Below are 18,957 nucleotides of genomic sequence, written 5' to 3' on the forward strand. Positions count from 1 at the left end.
TCATTAAAGACAGGTGAAAAAGGCCAGTCAATTATTTTTAAATTAAGAAAAAAAAAGATTTGACTGATATCTGGAAAAATGGTTTATTCCTATAAAATGTGCCGAAGATAGACACAAAATACTAGCTTGTTCTACGTCATAATATTTAATAATTAACAAATTAATTAAATAAAACAGTATAAAATTTAAAAAAAAAACCTTCACCATTTAATTTCTGACATTTTGTAGTGATTTTTACACCGACAATTATGTTTGTACACTCTATTATACTGTTATTTAATCAAAACAATAACTTAATGAATATGTTAAGGCTGCAGTGGACACCAAAAATGCTGAAATGGAGCAAAAAATCGAAAATAATAGTATTCCTTTTTTTAATGCTTTATCAGCTACTTTTTCTTGACACAAGATTTTTTTCATTCTATGCATTATTTAATAAACTACGAGTTTGGTTTTGCGCAACCGTGACCACGCCCTTTAGTTTATATTTTGCGGCACGTATACATTGCTATTACTATTTACATTAAAACATTACATTAACAACATAAAATATTAGAAGCATCACAATATTTTTTGGATTATAATTAAACTTTAGAAAAACATTTCGATAATATCTTGTTATAGTTTCATGCATAAATTCCAGCAATCACGGTTACGTAAAGCTAGAAATTCAACTCTTGTCGAAATTATCACCGTATTTGCTGAAATTTTCACATACATTTTCGTTTTCAAGCATTTTTAATAAATTGTCTCATATACATATAATACATAAATTAATGTAATTAAGCATAATGGTTCAAAAACAAGTGGAAATTCAAAGTTTGAAATGCAATTGTGCCGCATGTAGCAATTTAAAATTTGTAAGTTTTCGCTTTTTTTTTTTTTTTTTTTTTAATTTCTCAAAAAGTATTCATTTTCTGCAACATTTTTTTTATTCGTTAGGTCTAATAAATATGCAAGCACATAAAGTTTTAGGTATCTAGATCAATTATTGAAAAAAAAGTGTCCACTGTAGATAAGCCACTTAATAATGTTAGACTTGATGTATTCAAAAAAGGAAGTTTTCTCGATTTTCTAGAATATAATTCTATGATTTGCTTGAAAACTGCTAGCAATAATTAACTATTACAACTTTTTATAACCAAAATAGCAGTGAATGTAAATGCTTTTCTTGCGCAAATGGTTTGTTTAACGTGTTTTCTACCCTCAAGTTTAATGGATGCCGTTTCTGAATTAGCATATATTCGTATGTAAAGATCACTGCTTTTAGAGACAGCAAAGAAAAGAAATATATAACGCTCAATAATTTTATGTTAATTGAAGCATCTGATAAATTTTAATTACAAATTTGGCACTTAATTCGTAGCTGAAATTACTTCATAATGGCAATCAAAAGAAATTGTTTAAACTGTACCAAGCTCGTCACCTTTTGTTAAAAGTTGTTTTCCATTTTCCAAATTCCAAACCTCGACACTTTTCTACTTGTTTGTAAATGAGATCTGTTTCTAAATGTCACCATCGTTCAATGTATAACAATGAAGCGGATGCATTTTATCGCAGACATTCAGTGAAAAATGCTTCAATTAATTTAATTACGGCTGACAAGCACAGCATTCATTAACAGTCGTTCGCTTCAAAACTGTTGTTTATAACGTAATTGATTTTGGATGTATATCAGCAAAATATTTTCGCGTGATTTTGAATAGTTTGACTCAAATGTCATTTATACATGTGGAACCATTGTTTAAGAACAATCATTTATCACAATGTTAGTTTTTGATGGCGTAAAAGGAACAATACTCAAAGTATACAAAATGTTGGATAACTTTTATAGAATGCTTTTTTCTTCTTTTTTTTTCCGTCAAAAGGAGTAAGAAGTAGGACACTTTCTGTGGGACTTTCTACAATTTTTTTATACGTACGCATATCACGTACAAAACATTATGTTAAAAATGATAAAATAATTACGATTTGCTTGTAGCAAAATATTATAACAAAAAAAAAAAAAAAACTAGCTAAGAAATGCGCAATACGTTTTCACGCCAGCTAATTTATTAAAGTAATATAAGAACAACAACTAATATTCTTAAAATTCTTTAAGTAAAAAAAACTGAAAATGAATTACCATAAAATGTCTTCTGTATGACCCATATAATGCCTTTGAGTGGCGTTAGTGTAGTGATGTAGGACAGCAACTGCACCAACATAATACGCCAGTTCTCCAGTTGCCAGGATAAACAGGTTGCGGCCCGGATCTAATCCATGGTAGCCATGACTGCTTTATATTAAAGAAAATTCTGCCAACAATGTTCTACAATTTTTTACGTTAATGAAAAGTGATCAATTAAGTTTTGTGCTACAATATGATTAAGGTGAAAAACCAACGTAAAAAAAAAGCGAAAGTTCACAAGAAAATGCAGCATATAGCTATTTCAAGGTTACAATGGAACCTCTTCTCCTCATAGCAAAAAAAAAAAAACTCACCACACAATCAAAAATTCGTGAGAGAGATGAACATCTTCAGTTCTCTCACGACTTTCTGGTTCTTCACAACATACATTATATCAATTTGAAATTTAATGTTTCTCCTTCTCCAGTTTTTTTTTTCTGCACGTACGTTTATCAGCGTAAAAATGAAGAACGTTTTAATAAAATTTGATGGATGCATATTATAAGGATATGTTAAATGAGCTGCAGGCATGATTTATACAAAAAGCTCTTTATCTTCTATATGCATACCAAAGTAGAAAAAACCTATCGAGGACTTCGTGTCGCTCATACTTTCAGTAGTTACAGTAGAGCCAACGTTTTAAATTATGTAAAAGGGCAATTCCACGGTAAGAGACTCCCTTCAAGAACAGGCGTTTTTCGTATAATACGGTACTTGTACAACACGGTTCCGATATTACATGCTACCACATTTGCGATTATTATAACACGTTTTCGATATTACATTGTACGAAAATAGAATTTAATACTTCATGGTTTTGATATAACACAAAAGTTATTTTTAAAAAAGATGGAATTTCATTTTTGTTTAATACATTCTGTTAATGTTTGATAAGAACTCTAATAAGTTTTTACTCCGTTTTTATGAAACTTAGTTTCTATATAACACAGTACAAATCCCTTGATTCACATTATTTCAAAGTCTCGTATAACATGGTTTCGATACAAAACAATATATATTGACGTGATTTTTACTACGTACATGATTAATTAGTGTAAAAAAATAAGTTAAAAGTTACTCTTAAAAAAAGTCTCGTATAACACAGTTTTGACACTACACGGAACGAATTGACCGTGTTATATGAGAGACGCCTGTATATGTTATATTCTGTTCCATTGCATAAATGTTTTAACGTAATGCAATTAAATTTTAAAGATTTAAATAAACCTTAAAATAATTTATTTTTCTCATTAACAGAATTAACATCTTAAGATATGTTCAATACTGAACCAAAACATGTTATTTATTTAATGTTTTTGGAACCCACAAAATTTAATTACATTCTAATTTTTTTCATGCAATGAAGAAATATTTCACATATTCTGAATGTTTGTATGGTATTTTTTTGAAACAAATGATAAAAAACTGGATTTGCCCAAAAGAAATATTTCGCTGTTATCAATGCTGATGAGACTAATATTAAATTTTTCCTTCAGATTATTTTTTTTTGTTTGTTATATCCAAAACAGTTCTATATTGTTTTGGTACTATTTCTCATTATTAAGAAACCAAAAAGGAATTAAAGTGCTGTATGATGGAAAAATAACTTTTCAAGTCAGCAAGCTGCCTTTTCAAAAGAAACAGCGCTATAAGGTTTCCTTTTTCCTTATTACAGACTAGTTTTCGTCAAAATTCTCAAGGATAAGAAACGTCTAATGCTCTTTAATTGGGACTAAGATCATTATATTGCTCTTCCAAACCATTCGGTTTGTTAAATTAGTTTAATACTGTTTTCGAATTTCAGAGAAGAACTTAAACTAAAATAATTGAATTAAAGAATTACAGCTGACTCCTGTTCTTCACTTTAATTAGAAGTAACGCAATGTTAGCGTCGTCTTCCTGTTTCAAGTACCATTCTACTTGTGCAATGATTATCAGGATATATATATATATATATATATATATATATATATATATATATATATATATATATATATATATATATATATATATATATATATATATATATATATATATTGAATTACTATGAAATTACTAGAGTGCTAAATTTATATATATATATATGTAATTAAAACTTTTTTTTGTTTCAGTAATATTATATGATCCACTCAATAAGAACTAAATTTAAAAAAAAAATCACTTGTATCCCAAATAAAATGCATAATAAAAACATTTCAAAAGCTTAAATTTATTTATTTTTTAAAGCAGAGACGTGTTTCGTGGCTCCAATGAATCTTTTTTCAGTGCCAAAGCATGTGATCTTATGGAGGTTGCACAGTAAAAAAATTCCGAAATGTCACTGATTATTTTCGTGAAACTTTTCGGGAGTTCACAGATTTTCATCTATTTCCCCATAAAATCAAGTACATTTGCACCAAAGTTTCCTAAATTTCTACAAGTTGCACGAATGCAGACTTTCCGCTGTAGTAAAAAAAATATTTTTAGCTACCAAATTAAAGATTTACTGAGGGTATTTAATAAGTATATCGGCTTTAACGCGATTACGACGTGTCCAGATTGACTAAGCTCCCTATGAGAGTTCCCCTCCTAATACGTATCTGGACAGCTGCAGCATAGCAAGGCAAAGAAATGCTGGCAAGGAAGACGCTTGGTTCTTACTTGAATTTAAATTCTGCTGTAGCTTTGACCATGGTTGCATTGATACTTCTGGAACTTCCGTAGTAAATCAGAAAGGTTTGAAGCTAACTTTAACCGGGGAGATTTTCCAAGAACGTTTCTGAATCGTTTTTAAAGTGTAAGATATAGGATAAAAGCTAAAAGTAATTTAATAATGTCAAAGCATGGTTTTTTTCTCTCTAAAAACCAGCAGTATCAGATACATGCTTCAATTGATCGGTGATACATAATTATAGTTTCACTTACTCGGCTCTGAAGCATATACAGTATATCCCAGATTATCAGCGGTCGGACTATCCGCCGGTCTTTTGTGTTATTGTGCGCTGTTAGATTTTACATATAATTTTTATATTCAATGTTAGTAGATGCCATGTAGCAATATTTCTAGTTATAATTTAAATGTATGTGTGAGTGTTATTAATATTTTTTAGCTATTGCATACACTAAGTATAAATTTTTACTTGTGATTCGGATTATTCGCGGTTTTCGTTTATCCGCGGTTTTCGCTTATTACGTCGCTTATCGCGGTTAACGTGCCATCCTATTTCGTTGATAATCGAGAGTTTACAGTATAATATGTAATAGATGTTATGAACTGTATCCAAGTCTATATACCGATCTGCATTTACGTTTTCAGTAACATGAGTTTGTGAATTCTGTTTTAAGTCATGCATCTGTGTTAAAGGTCACAGGTTTAGTTACTGTAGGCCTTCTTTAGAACGTCTTAAAGTATAAGAGTTACATTTAAATTAAATTTCAACCATGTCTTACCATTTTATGCTCTGTGTAATTACGTTGTAGGTGTAATAATGCAAAATAATCGTAAGCAGGGTAGGAATTAATCATGATTTAAATTCGTATGTTAAGATTTAGTAATGAATATATTTAGTGGCTTGTATTTGAGACATGCACCGAAGAGAGTCCCGGTGCTTCTATCCGATGGAGAAACTGTGTCAAATTCTCGTGGTAATTGCATCCGCCGTTATGGTGGTGGTGACACATCGCAGCTTGAAAAGAATAGTGACACAACTCAAAACAGCAGCTTTTTCAGGAAGCCCTTTTTTTTTAATTGTTTCGTTTTGTAATTTATTAATGTTTCATTCATAACAATTCTTAATTATTGTAATGCCGCTTAAAAATGGTTAATACTATTTTTTTTTTGTTCATTTCATGCAATTTTGTGCTAGTCGATTAGGTTTCCTAGAAGATTTAATCACACGTAGGGCAAATTAGGCTTTAATCAAAGTTGCCATCTACCGGCAACTGTGCTATCTACGACTTGTGTCGTTAACCCATATAAATGATCAACTTTTTAAAAGTATTATCAATTAAAAATCTCATTTTCGGTATTTTTGAGTTGTTTCACTATTTTTTTCGAGCGACGACATGAAAAAAATGAGTAACGCAACCACTTCATGATTTCATCTATGACTTGAGTTACTTTTATGTCATGTCGTAAACGTCCCGAGTTTTTCTCGTAATAATAACTACAGAACTGGAACATATACTGCTGTCTTTTATTTTACATCACTTTAAGACTAGAAATCAAAACAATTTTCTTCCAAATGTATCATTAGCTGCGATAAATATTCCTTTCCTGTTATCGTAAGATTTACGAATGTCGTTAGTTTTCCTTGTCTAATGATACATTCCAAGATTTTTCATATGCATTTAACATCACATTTCTTGCTCAACATAAATTGATGCCTCTGGTTTTTTTTTTTTTTTTTCTCATTCATTCCTTGTTTTGGGGATTGGAAATGTTGTTATGCATCGCATTTCTAGGAGACCGAAATGCCTCTCCCAATACCTTTGAAATAAAAATAGCTCACTACTTTATGACTTTTTCTTTTTACTCATTCTTCTTAGGTAATATGAGCTGCTATGTTTACCACTTGTTTTTCCGCATTTCTGCGTTGCGTCATTTTATTGTTATCCGTTAAAATATGTATGAGTAATTTTTAATGAGATATCTCTGTCTTTTTTTATTATTTGCAGGCTACGATATATGTTTCTCTATCTAACTACCTGAAGTGATAATAGTAGTAAACCCTAAGCAAATAGGTGAGTTTCAACAAGATTTTGTTAATTTTCCGTGTGTAGTTTTCTAAGAACATCTGTTTATTACTACATCTTTGGCTAACTGTTAGATCATTAAAAACGACAAGTATGTATATATATATATATATATATGTGTGCGTGTGTGTGTGTGTGTGTGTGTTGTTTCAAAAGAGTTAAAGAGTTGCAACAAACTTTAAGGTTAGGTCAGGTATACAAAATACGAATCATTTTCACACAGAAACATACTCGCAGAATTAAAATGTATTCTCACTATAGTACGTTAGTTGGCCTAAAGTGAATTGAGCGTCAGGATTCTTTCGTAAGGGCAGACTCATCAGACGGAAACCACGATCCCCGGATCAGGGGTGCCCCGAACTTAAATTTTTGGAAGAGCAGAAATTCTCAATCTCTCGAATGAAACTACACATTTTGGCGAATGGTGTTAATTTTGACGAATGGAACTCCAAAATTCGCCAAGAGATGATAAGTTTGACGAATGGAACTCCAAACTTTGCAAAACTTTGCAGAATCGTCAAAGTTGCCGAATAAGGAAATTTTTGGTCGGTCACAGTGACCTCTCGTGACATCTAACCGGTGTCCCCTGTCCCGGATCAGTAACCCATTTATTTTTCTGTGAGGATTCCTGTAAGACATTGTATACGAGATTCTCGTCCCCACTGCTAAAAATCTCTTAAAACTAATTACTAAAGCAGCAGCACGTGTTTATGAGCGGCCTGGAGTTTGAATTCGTTTGCTATTCCATGATTCGCAGTTGTGAGGGTTGCTTTATTGCAGACGGCAGGAATTTTGAGATCATCGGTAGTATTATGAACGCCAATGCTTGATATACCTGATTTTGTTTGGAATACAGTTCAGCTCACTCATTAGAATATCGGTTAAAAGAATACCCCGCTTAATGTAATACATTTTCAACGTACCAAACCGTTGATTGTCATTAACCGTTAATTGTCCATTAATTTAATCCCGTTTAATGGTTGAATGGAATATCCCACTTATTAGAATAATTTTTCTTGGAAAATTCGCTATTCCATTAAGCGGGCTCGACTGTATCTGCATTGATTTATTTTTTTACTCAGTATGCATATAATTTTTATCTTGCATATACAAAACTATACTCTAAGAATCATACCACAAATTAGAGGATAATGTTATAATTTATGGAAATATATTAGATTATAATAACATTACAAAATTAACAAGAAAACACAAGAAAAAGGATACATCCAGGCAATTTCTAATCGTTTGTTTGGTGGGCTGCTGAGATCCCCTTTTGAATAAACTCCGTCCTGAACTTTCTTCCCATTCTTGGTCACTCTTTTTCTACTAACGGGCCCTTTATTAGGCCGAGACGGCTTTCGAGGTGGCGGTGATGTTGTTATTACAGGAGTGTGGTGGACTGTTTCAAGAACTTGGGTAGTAGTTTCCTGAGATATGGCATCATCTTTTATGTTTTCTAAAAAATATACAACTTTTTTTCAAAAGGCACAGCTATTTGACATGGCAAAAAAGTACATAAAGTAACGAGAACACAAGCATAAAAAAGCTAGTTCCTTTACAATATAACTCTGAAACATTCGTCAGGATATATGGGCGAGAGGGAGGGGGAGCGCCCATGATAAGTTGACAGCGACAGTTCAAACCGTGTGGTTAATAAATATGATCAATGCGATATAAATGCGTAGCAAAGGCAGTCATGTCTTAAAAAGAATCGAAACTGATCACCAGCCTGACTGCGCGGCTAGTCGATAATTCTCTTTGATTTGAGGTCTTCAAGCTTGTTAATACTCCTTTCCATCAATTGTAAATGGTAATTGGTTTTTCTCCTTCTAACAACCACGTTTAAGGTTGAAAGAGGGGTCGAATTGCTGTTCATTCTAAGGGGGTTCCCTTTTTTGTCAATTTCTCGCTTCTCTTATTTTCTAAAGGGCCATTGTTGTCAACGATTCACTGAAGAGAGACAGATTTGCCCGTCTGGTGAAGTTTTTGAACAGCTTTATCATTTTAAACCACTGAAAGAAAAGGGGCTATACATAAATTTTACTGATAAACAAGAAACTGTTTAGCAGTTGAACACAACGACGTCGTGTACAAATGTATCAAAATAACATGAAAAGCTGTCTAAAACGACATAGGATCTCTCTTACTTATTCAACCATCGTTGACTGAGACGATAAATCTACAGGGAAACCAAGCGAAATAAGGTTGCACAAAACTTTGACACGACCTCTCGGCTGTTCCATCATAAATGAAACTTCAGTGAAGACTATCATCCAATGGAGTTATAGAGTGAGGGCTTTTCCATTGCAGGCAAAAACAATAGTGGAAATAGCATGCTTCACACAATCTCTTATTCAAGAAATAAAATAACTATTTTTTGAAGTAATTAAAGTAGTTGGAAAGTTTTCCTTGTTTTTCAAGTTGGAAGAAAAAGTTCGTGGCTTGACGCCCTTAAGCGTTACGGATGAGCCAGCTATCTGTTTTTAGGTTTAAACGACTAATTTGTCATCAGACCAGCATTTGTCAAATATGCATCAGATTTTTATACAGAAATTTGGATATTTCCTTTAAAAAAAAACATCCATTAACTTTAAAACAGTAAATAAAGGTGAGCATTCTAAATATAAAAATCAGTTTTTAAAAAAATAATTAATTTCTTGACTGCACTTTTGCTTTTAATAAATACCCTTCCAGTTAATACCAAAACCTATTTAACCACTACTTACTTGTAGAAACAAATCATTTAGTATTTACATAAGAACACTCAAAGCTCTAATAATAGATTTTCCATTTAGTGGCTATCTCATTTAACTGCCACATAAATGTAGAAAAAAATCATTTGTATAGCACCTAAAGCGCAATGGCAATTTAAAACTTGATTCTTTAGATTTTATTGCCGAGTTTACGTATAATTTTTCTGTTTTGTTTTTGTTTAAAATATGCATTAAAGACTATGCAAATGGCTAAACTAACGTGGAATATAATTTTCTTTATATTTTAGAGAAAATATTATAGAAAGTTTAAACACATAATAACATGTTTTTTTCAGAGAAATCTCATAAAACGGACACATAATATTCATTTTCCAAAAAATAATACAATATTTCATTAAATGATTATATTTTTATTTCACTGATAGCGCGAACAGAATCACTAGTTTTCTTGAAAAGCGTATTCTGATGCCTGGTACATGAAATGTACGGAGTAATACTACTGACATATTAAAATTTCGTTAATAATGTACAAATCTTAACATGAAGAAAAAATAAGCACTTCAAAGTAAACGTATTTTCTTAATAATTATGTATCTCGATAACCAGAATGTCATAAATGTGAAATTAGGGCTGTAAAACAATGAGGATTCACACGTTTATAGATAATTGTAATCTGCGAGGAAACATGATTAAATCATAACAGGAAAAGCCAATTGATCCAAGGCTTTTCAAACAAGCATCCAAAAGTTATCCGAAACCAGATGGTCATTGCATTTAAAAGTTGGACTTATAAAATGGAAGGTTATGATCAAAAGAGCAAAGTTTGTTTGATAACTGCTTTTAATATTTGCATAGATAGATCTCGTTGCATTACTCTCCTTCACAACAGAAATTAAAAAGAAAACAAGCAATAAAGAAAAGAAAAAACAGCTGCACTCCAGATGTTGTACAAAGTTATGTGTTTACAGACATATCTGATACTTTGATTTATTTGTAGTTTTTTGTGTAAATAATGGAAAAACATTAAAACAACATGGGGAAACACTATTTTGCTATGACCTTCGGGCAAACTTTCTTTCCTCCTTCCGAAATTGAGGGTTGGTGCTGGGGTAGGGAATGAAATGAAACATAACTTTCCTTATCAGATATTGAATTAATCAAGTACACTTTGTGAAGTTATGATCTAAAAAGAAACACTTGGTCTAAAAAAAAGAAGACATATGAGGGAAAAATAATTCTCAATTCAATCCCCAGATAAGGCGTGATACTAAGCATAGTGTTAATCGTATGTATGGTTGGGGGGGGGGACGGGGGATATACTTCATCTTGTATTAAAGAAGAACATTTACCACATTCAAATACGTTTATTATTCATTTTGTTTTATTTTATTTTTTTACATTTTGAAAACTTACACATTACAAAAAAAGAAGATTAAAAGTGGTGTTGTCGGGGGGGGGGGGGGTGCTTACCAATCTACAAATTCATGCCAGTTCATTTCAAGCATAGTCATGTTTGCTTACTACTCATTTGAGCATCACCCCCAATAAGATAATCCCATATTTAACTAAATAGAATCTGAAAAATATCATTACTTCTTAAGTCAAATTTTATTCAAAAATTCATAAAAATGTGATCCCATTGAGATCCCAACTTGAAATTTTGTACAAATGAAGATAAAATATACATTGTATTGAGAATTAAAAAAAATCATTATATGTTTTTTGTGAAATTTTAAATTTAAATTTTTTAAAATGAAAATTTTTACAAAATTAGTCATGATGCAAATCATATTAAACAGCAACTAATGTACTTTAAAATGAATTTTATCAAATCTTTCTATCTATATTTGGTGCTGAGTTATCGCCCATTTTATGTTCAAGCATTATGTTTAAGCATCCATAAAAAAAGAGGGTTTTTCCAAAAATCAAAGTCTCATAAATAAAAAAATAAAAGAGATAAAAATCTAAAAAATTGGACTTTTGATTACCTTGAAGGGTAAAATCGATGAGCCAAATTTCAAAGGAATACAAAAATGTGAGTAAATTTTGGACCGCTTGACATGGAATGACCCTTCAGTTACTCTGAAATGTAACACCATGAATGTGGCAATAAACGTTTTCTTTTAAAACAAACTCTTTTATTATACTCCTTCTCAACACTGATGTTTATGTGCTTAATTAATTCTAAAGGGGTATTTTTTAAGAAATAAAATTCATATGTTTAAAATTTTAGAATGAAAAAAATTGAGTTCAAACAAATATTTTTCAAGAAGTGAAATTACTTTTTTCAGGCAGCATAAGGTCTTTTTTTTTTTAAATAATTTTTCAACAATATTAGTACTAATTATTTGCAAAGTAAAGCGTGTTAAACTACAGGATGTCAGATACAAACACTGAAATTTTGGTTTAAAATAGGGCTCGTTGAAAATATTGCAAAAGAATGTTTCATGGCATAATTTAGCTTACAGATTGAAATTGCAAAATTCTTTTAGTGAAATTTTCAAATCTTTGATTTAACATAAATAAATAAAGGATTTTTCGAGATACTCAGATAGGCAGAAGCTGTTTTGCAAACACTCGAACTAATCGTTTGTGTTGATAAATCAGCAACTTTTGTTTTCCTATCATTACTCAAGTCGAAACATCTTAGCGCGGAAATTTGCACATATTTTATTTCTAAACCATAAATATTCACCTATTCAGTTCTGATGGAAAAATATATTTTAGTTCACTAATCGTAGCTATCAACAATAGGTGAATGCTTATTTTGCGAGAAATGTATATAGTGTGCTTTTCGCATAAGCTTAAGCGCGTCAAGTGTGCTTAAAAAAAGTGCTGATGTCTTTTAACACCGAACAAGACACTGACATTTTTAGCTTGAGCTTAGAATGTCAACAAAAATAAGATTGTTTCATCCTAAATCTGTAAATGCCCACAATGCATTTTTTAACGTTATTGTGTCAAAATAATAATAATTATAATAAATTAGGATACAGATATGTTGTTCTAAAAATAAATCAGAAGTTATACGCTACATCAAAAATAAATACTCACATCTGATTATACATACGACACGTTATTCGCTAAGATAATTAGTTGAAAGACTGCAAACAGTCGAGCAAAAATGCACAAAGATTTTCAAAATTTCAAGAACATGTTGATTACGTCTACATTATGCAGATAACGTGGCTACTCTGTGACAAAGGAGTAACGGACTAACTTAAAACTTAAACTGGTTTTTTCACGTTACATCTTCATTAGTTCAGGTCTTTAATGTGCACCTTATAATGCAATAATGCTTCACACAAAACGATTAAAATTGATTTATAATGACTTTTCGTAATCGCTTTAAAACGATAAAACTATTAAAATTTTAATATTCATCAGTAGTATCTCTAAAGTTTTACTTATGATCTGCCTCTAGTACCGTATTGTTTTTATATATTCTGAAAAACATTACTTCATCTATAAGGCATTTGAAAATGTTACGTACGTAATGCATACCTGTACATTCTTTTTATAGTTGCAAACTTTTGCAAGAATAATATGAATTTGAAATTTAAAAAATACTTAAAAAAAACCTATCTCTTCGAACATTTTTTTTTTTTGTAAAAATGCCATTTAAAAGTATCCTATAATTATATAACTCTAAGTACATTAAGGGAAAAAAAACTTTTATGAATGTGAATGAGTTTTGCACTTTCATTTTATTAATATATTCTTTATGAATCTCCAGTTAATTTGAAATAGAAGCAGTCCTACCATTTCATCAAGGGTTTCAGACTTAATCATAATCTTTATCCTGTAGGTAATAACCATGCTCAAAAAATCGATAGCCATATTCGATACCAACATACCTCCGACGCCTAATGCTTTATTACTATCATATTTCATTTCACATTTTATCCAAAGACAATTCATTTTCTTATACCCTGGCGAAATACCAGCTTAAATAGTATTGAATCTGCCATTTTTACTTCGTTTAACGAAAGATTATAGTTTTATGGGGAAAAAAAACTATACTACATTTTTTATAGTAACGGAGATACTTGCATGTTAATAGGATAATAAAATGGTGAAAAATATATGGATTAATGTTTAAAATATGTTTAGCTAGTTATATTGGCCTTCAGAGCTTTTTAATCTGACGTTTATATGACAAAATGTTTCATCACACATTTCTAGTTTATGTTGCATAAAATAAAGACATATTATCATAACGCTGGCATTCCTTTTGCCAGAGGATCTAATCCATAGAACATTTTCTTCAATCAATGCATAGTTTCGAGCATATATTGCTTTGAAAATAAATCATATAATAGTGCAGTTTAGAAATAATCACTCTTGAATAAAATTCTCCCGAGGATTAAAATATATTTTCTGCAATTGTTTGCATTTGAATGTAAATGATCGAAAATGGTTTCTTCTTACTATGGAATGAATTTTTACATAACATCTCGTAATTAGTTAAATGTCCTAGAAAGATGCAACTAGGATCTTTGAAAATTATTCGATTTTTTAAAGCCTGGCTCAACTTTTCAATTCGGGTTATTCTTGTTATAGCATGACGTATATAATATCATACGTGTGTATTTTTAAAGGATAATTTTTTAATATAGGGACACGCAAGCTCCGGTTGCAATTTAAGAGAAATTAGCAATATCATATAGTTCAATTAAAAAAAAATCATTTGGCTTTATCATTGCAGATTTTAAATGAAACATATCTATAGGGAATGTCAATGGAAATATTGTATCCTTCAGCCCATTCTTGGTAGTGCTCCTCTACTGTTTGTATCTGAGAGATACACGCACCTGTTTACGCAAGTTTTTTTCACACTATTTTTTTATTTATTTTGTAAATTGTGGCTTAAATGTTATACAAATTCTTTGGGACAGCCCCTAGAAATGAGTTTAAACGGTGCTCTATTGTAAGGAAAACTTTCTGTAAAAACAAAGGAGTAACAATAACCTACTTAAACGGTCGCTCGTATCTCTCAGGTACATTACTTCTATTTCCACACTTTATTCAAATAAACATAAAAAATACCTCAAATTGTAATCCGAAATGACAAGCTCATTAGACTCACAAGGTTCAGCTCTGGAGATGTGCCAAAAATTAATGCAGCATTTGTAGATATATGTAGAATATGTGTAGATGTATATAGATAGATATATGTAGAATATATGTAGATGGATATGCGTCACCTTTCATGTTAGTATAGAGGTCACGCCTGCTGAAAAGTTAAAGCCGATTGATAAAGGCACGATTTCAAATCAATATTAAAGTATTGTTGTCTCCAATAATACGTGTTCTGTTAATGATTTATAGCCACTGTTGTTGTTTTAATTATTGTTTTCAGGGATTGTTATCCTTATCTTCATGAATTTTCATTTTGGAAACTGTTGTCCTTATTATTATCGAGATTTTTCGGGAAGGTTGAAATTATGCAGGAAATGTCTACCTCAGAGGGTTGCAAGGCATTATCGTTTATTTTCATGATTGGGCTTTGCAACAAATTTTGTCCTCATTTTAATAGGAATTTTCAAAAAAAGTCTCTTATTTGTTAAGGAGAGAATATCAAATAAAAATTGAAATCAGAAGAAGAAATTAATAAAATTTGAAAAATATTATGCTTGAAACAAAGGATGTTTAAGAGTGACTGTTCAAATATCAACTTCTTTGCTTTTTGGAGCAATAAACTCACATTTCCCCCCCATCCCACATTTTTTTCAATTCAAATAATATTTTTAAATGCTTATGTGTCAGATTAGGTATAAAACAAGATATGATTAAGTTATTGAACAAAAATGACTAAGTTGTATAATGAAATAGCATTTTAAGTAAAATGAAATGAATATTTGTTAAATTTACCAAACTTCATATTCATTTCAAGCAAAAAGAGTTTACATTGCTGGACAAAAATTTACAGATTTGAAAAAACAAATATTTTATAGGGTAAGAGGATAATAAACTAGATTTTTTTCATTTCAACTAATATTTTTTTAGTTTCATTGCGTTAAACTAGTTTGAAGACAAGATGTGATTAAATTACATAGCAAGAACAGTCATATATCTTTAAATAAGGCTGGGAGAAGCAAAGGAAATGTAAGTGGACAATTTTAAATTTATAGTGAAATGCGTTTGAAGTTTCGGTTCTAGGTAGACTTTCATTGAAAAGTTTTTCTCAATCATACCATGTAGCAGCACCTGTCAGGGCTAATGAGTACTAATCAAATCTTGCACCAAAAAGAGGAGAGGTTCACCTACCATTTGTAATGGTCATCTCCAAATTTTTAGTTTTGGCACTTACGTCCCTTTGCTTCTCACTGCCTCATATAAAGAGTAAATAAATTAATAAGTACAACATGCAAAACAAAATGTAATTAGTTAAGGGTAACGGCACCAGTAACAGACAAGGGTCCAGTAACAGACAGTCGTAAGTTTAGATTCAAATAATAAGAATTTTAAGCGGTAAAACTGATTTTGCTGCGACCTATGAATACGGTGCATCCTGTTACCAGAGTGAATTTAATGAACCAGTTGGTATTTACAAGGCAGTGGTGGAAGGTTATGAACTGCTACCACAAGGTCTGACGGTGTTTCATGTGAATTTAATAAGGTTTTAGATCTAAAAATAAAGAACTTTTGCACATTTTGAAGAGAAAAGGGAAATTCTGCCCATTATTCATCCTTTCCTCATCCTATCTGTTACTGGGTATCATCGAAATGGTCAGTGCCAGTTGCTGGAAGTCGAACCTTTCATCGAAATTGAGCAATTATAAATAGAACTAACTAATTCAGAGGATCTAGAAGCAGCCAAACGTTAGATGAGATGCAATAGCATGAGAGAAAAATCGTTTTAAAAGTCTAAAATACATTAAAAAGCTCAGAAAAATGAGTAAACCCGAGAGAGATGTCTTAAGCATGTCTGTTATTGTCGCTGTTACCCTAGTTTTTAAATTTTAATTAACATTTTCTCGGGCTTAGTTCTAACAAATACAAATTTTAGAAATAGAATTTTAGTTCCGATCTAATTTCCATTACGTCACTTGAATTTTCTTGCACCAATATTCCCGTTACTACGAAGAAAATTTGCAGTCCCTTCAAGTTCGTTCGAACGGGATTTCACTGTATTAACTTTTAAAACTTAACTTACATTTAACTTTAATAATTTAACTAATTTACGCTTCAATCGCAATTTATCATATCAATAATGAAGGAAATTGCTAAATGTAACATCTAAATTTTAAATACAGCGTATATAATTGACTTATAGGAAACGTATACTCTGAATTTAAACTGAATTGATGAAGCGGGTTTCGATTTTGAATAACTGTAATAGTTCGCTCAATTTCAAAAGAGACTTTGGACTGAGCATTTGGTTGATTGAACTGTTTGACGTTAATTTCACTGGATAGTTTGCAGATAGCTTTTCGATAATCGTGAAAATGCTTTGCGGAAATTTATTAGTATTGTTACGCAATCTATGTTAGTCAAACTATTGTCACTTGGTGTAAAATATGATCATAGTTGGAGTTTAGAATTATATTTTCATAATTAGTTTGCTTTCTTAAAAATTGTCTTAGATAACCAATATAAATATCTTTTCGGAAATGAATAGGTATGACATTTGGATATGTCGGAAGAATACATTATTTTCGGTTCTAATCAGACACCTTTAATTAACTGTAGATGCCTAATGTTCTTGTTACAAGCAATTAATTGACATTTATTAGGTTATATAAACAAGATTAAAACTTAAGGGCGAACAATAAAGTTCAGAATTGATTTTATTAATCCAAAGGATTGATAAGAAAGATGTAGAAAACCTCCCAAAGCTTAATATTAACGTCCTAAGCATCCACATTTTTCAGTCATTATAATAGTATAACTTAACTAACTCGGATTTTCTTTCTATAAAAAATATAATTTATACGTACAATAACGAAATCTGAACAAATATTTGAAGGAATTTAAGTTGAGCTTTTAACAATAAAGTTCACAATTGATTTTATTAATCCAAAGGATTGATAAGAAACATGTAGAAAACCTCCCAAAGCTTAATATTAACATCCTAAGCATCCACATTTTTCAGTCATTATAATAGTATAACGTAACTAACTCGGATTTTCTTTCCATAAAAAATATAATTTATACGTACAATAACGAAATGTGAACAAATATTTGAAGGAATTTAAGTTGAGCTTTTAAAAGCAGTTTTTGACAATGCTTAGATTTAAATTAAGCCATTTATAATCAGCAAAAATTACAAGCGAATTTTGATTAAACCAACTTTTAAAACACGTTTTTAACCTTGTCAGAAAGCAATTTTTTAAATACTTTTGGACAAAAACTAAAGCTTTATATCTTCACGACTAGTTACACAGAAAAACATTTATACTAGTATGAAAAAAATAACAAAACGTTCTGAATTATATCATCATTTTTGGATAATGTAATATACTAAAAAATATAAGGTAAACATGAATTTTTTCCTCCTTGCTCTCTATGCTACACAGAAGTAACGCAACTAGTTGTTTAAAACGCTCAGAACGTGCTCATTTGAACTCGTCATAGCTTCCAAAAACATTGTGCCGTGCTCGTTTGAACTCGCCATAGCTTCCAAAAACAGTGCCGTGCTCGTTTGAACTCGTCATAGCTTCCAAAAACATTGTGCCGTGCTCGTTTGAACTCGTCATAGCTTCCAAAAACATTGTGCCGCCTCAGAGCAACAGTAGGATATCCCACTGTTATTCCTGGGATTAGATGTCTTACTGTTGCTCTGAGGCGACGATATGTATTGTAAGAAATTTCCGAATAAAAAAGAAAAAGATTAATACATAAAATCACCTATACTAAGAAAAATTTTTGATGAATTGGTATTTAACTTGAATTAATTTTGATTTTCTATATTTTTTTCTCATTAATAATAGCATAATCAAACACCTTTTAGTTCAAATTCGAATGATTTAACAAAATTAAAAATTTTGACCCCATGTTAAGTAACGTTTATACTTATAAAAAGTTATTTTCCATAAATACAATATATAATACTATAATAAGCTCGTTGTCAAATAATCATCAGAACATGTCAAAATTTGAGAAGGATAGCTTCATGATTAGGGGAATAAAATATATAAGGTCCTTGTTAGAAGTATATAAGTTGCAGAAGTACATAAGTGTTACGTCATGTGACATTAGTTTCAGTACAAAAATTGTATAAAATATTAACAGACAACAAGAAGAGCTGATATATTAATACATTTTTCAACAAAACTTTACTTCTTTCAAACCTAAATGAAACTTAAACTAAAAACATTTGATTATGCTGTT

The 18,957-nt window shown here is 30.7% G+C and overlaps 1 protein-coding gene across 1 annotated transcript in view; it reads right to left on the minus strand.

Annotated features, from left to right (window-relative positions):
* The window catches only part of LOC129231488 (echinoderm microtubule-associated protein-like CG42247), a gene marked incomplete in the record, with an annotated part of 287,722 nt that overhangs the window by 167,426 nt on the left and 101,339 nt on the right, over positions 1 to 18,957 (minus strand). Inside the window, 2 exon segments of the mRNA XM_054865816.1 lie at positions 2,126 to 2,275; positions 8,132 to 8,363. Of these exon segments, the coding sequence (XP_054721791.1) occupies positions 2,126 to 2,275; positions 8,132 to 8,363 (382 nt within the window).

The sequence above is a fragment of the Uloborus diversus genome, chromosome 10 (genome assembly GCF_026930045.1).
Source record: "Uloborus diversus isolate 005 chromosome 10, Udiv.v.3.1, whole genome shotgun sequence".
NCBI lineage: Eukaryota > Metazoa > Arthropoda > Arachnida > Araneae > Uloboridae > Uloborus > Uloborus diversus.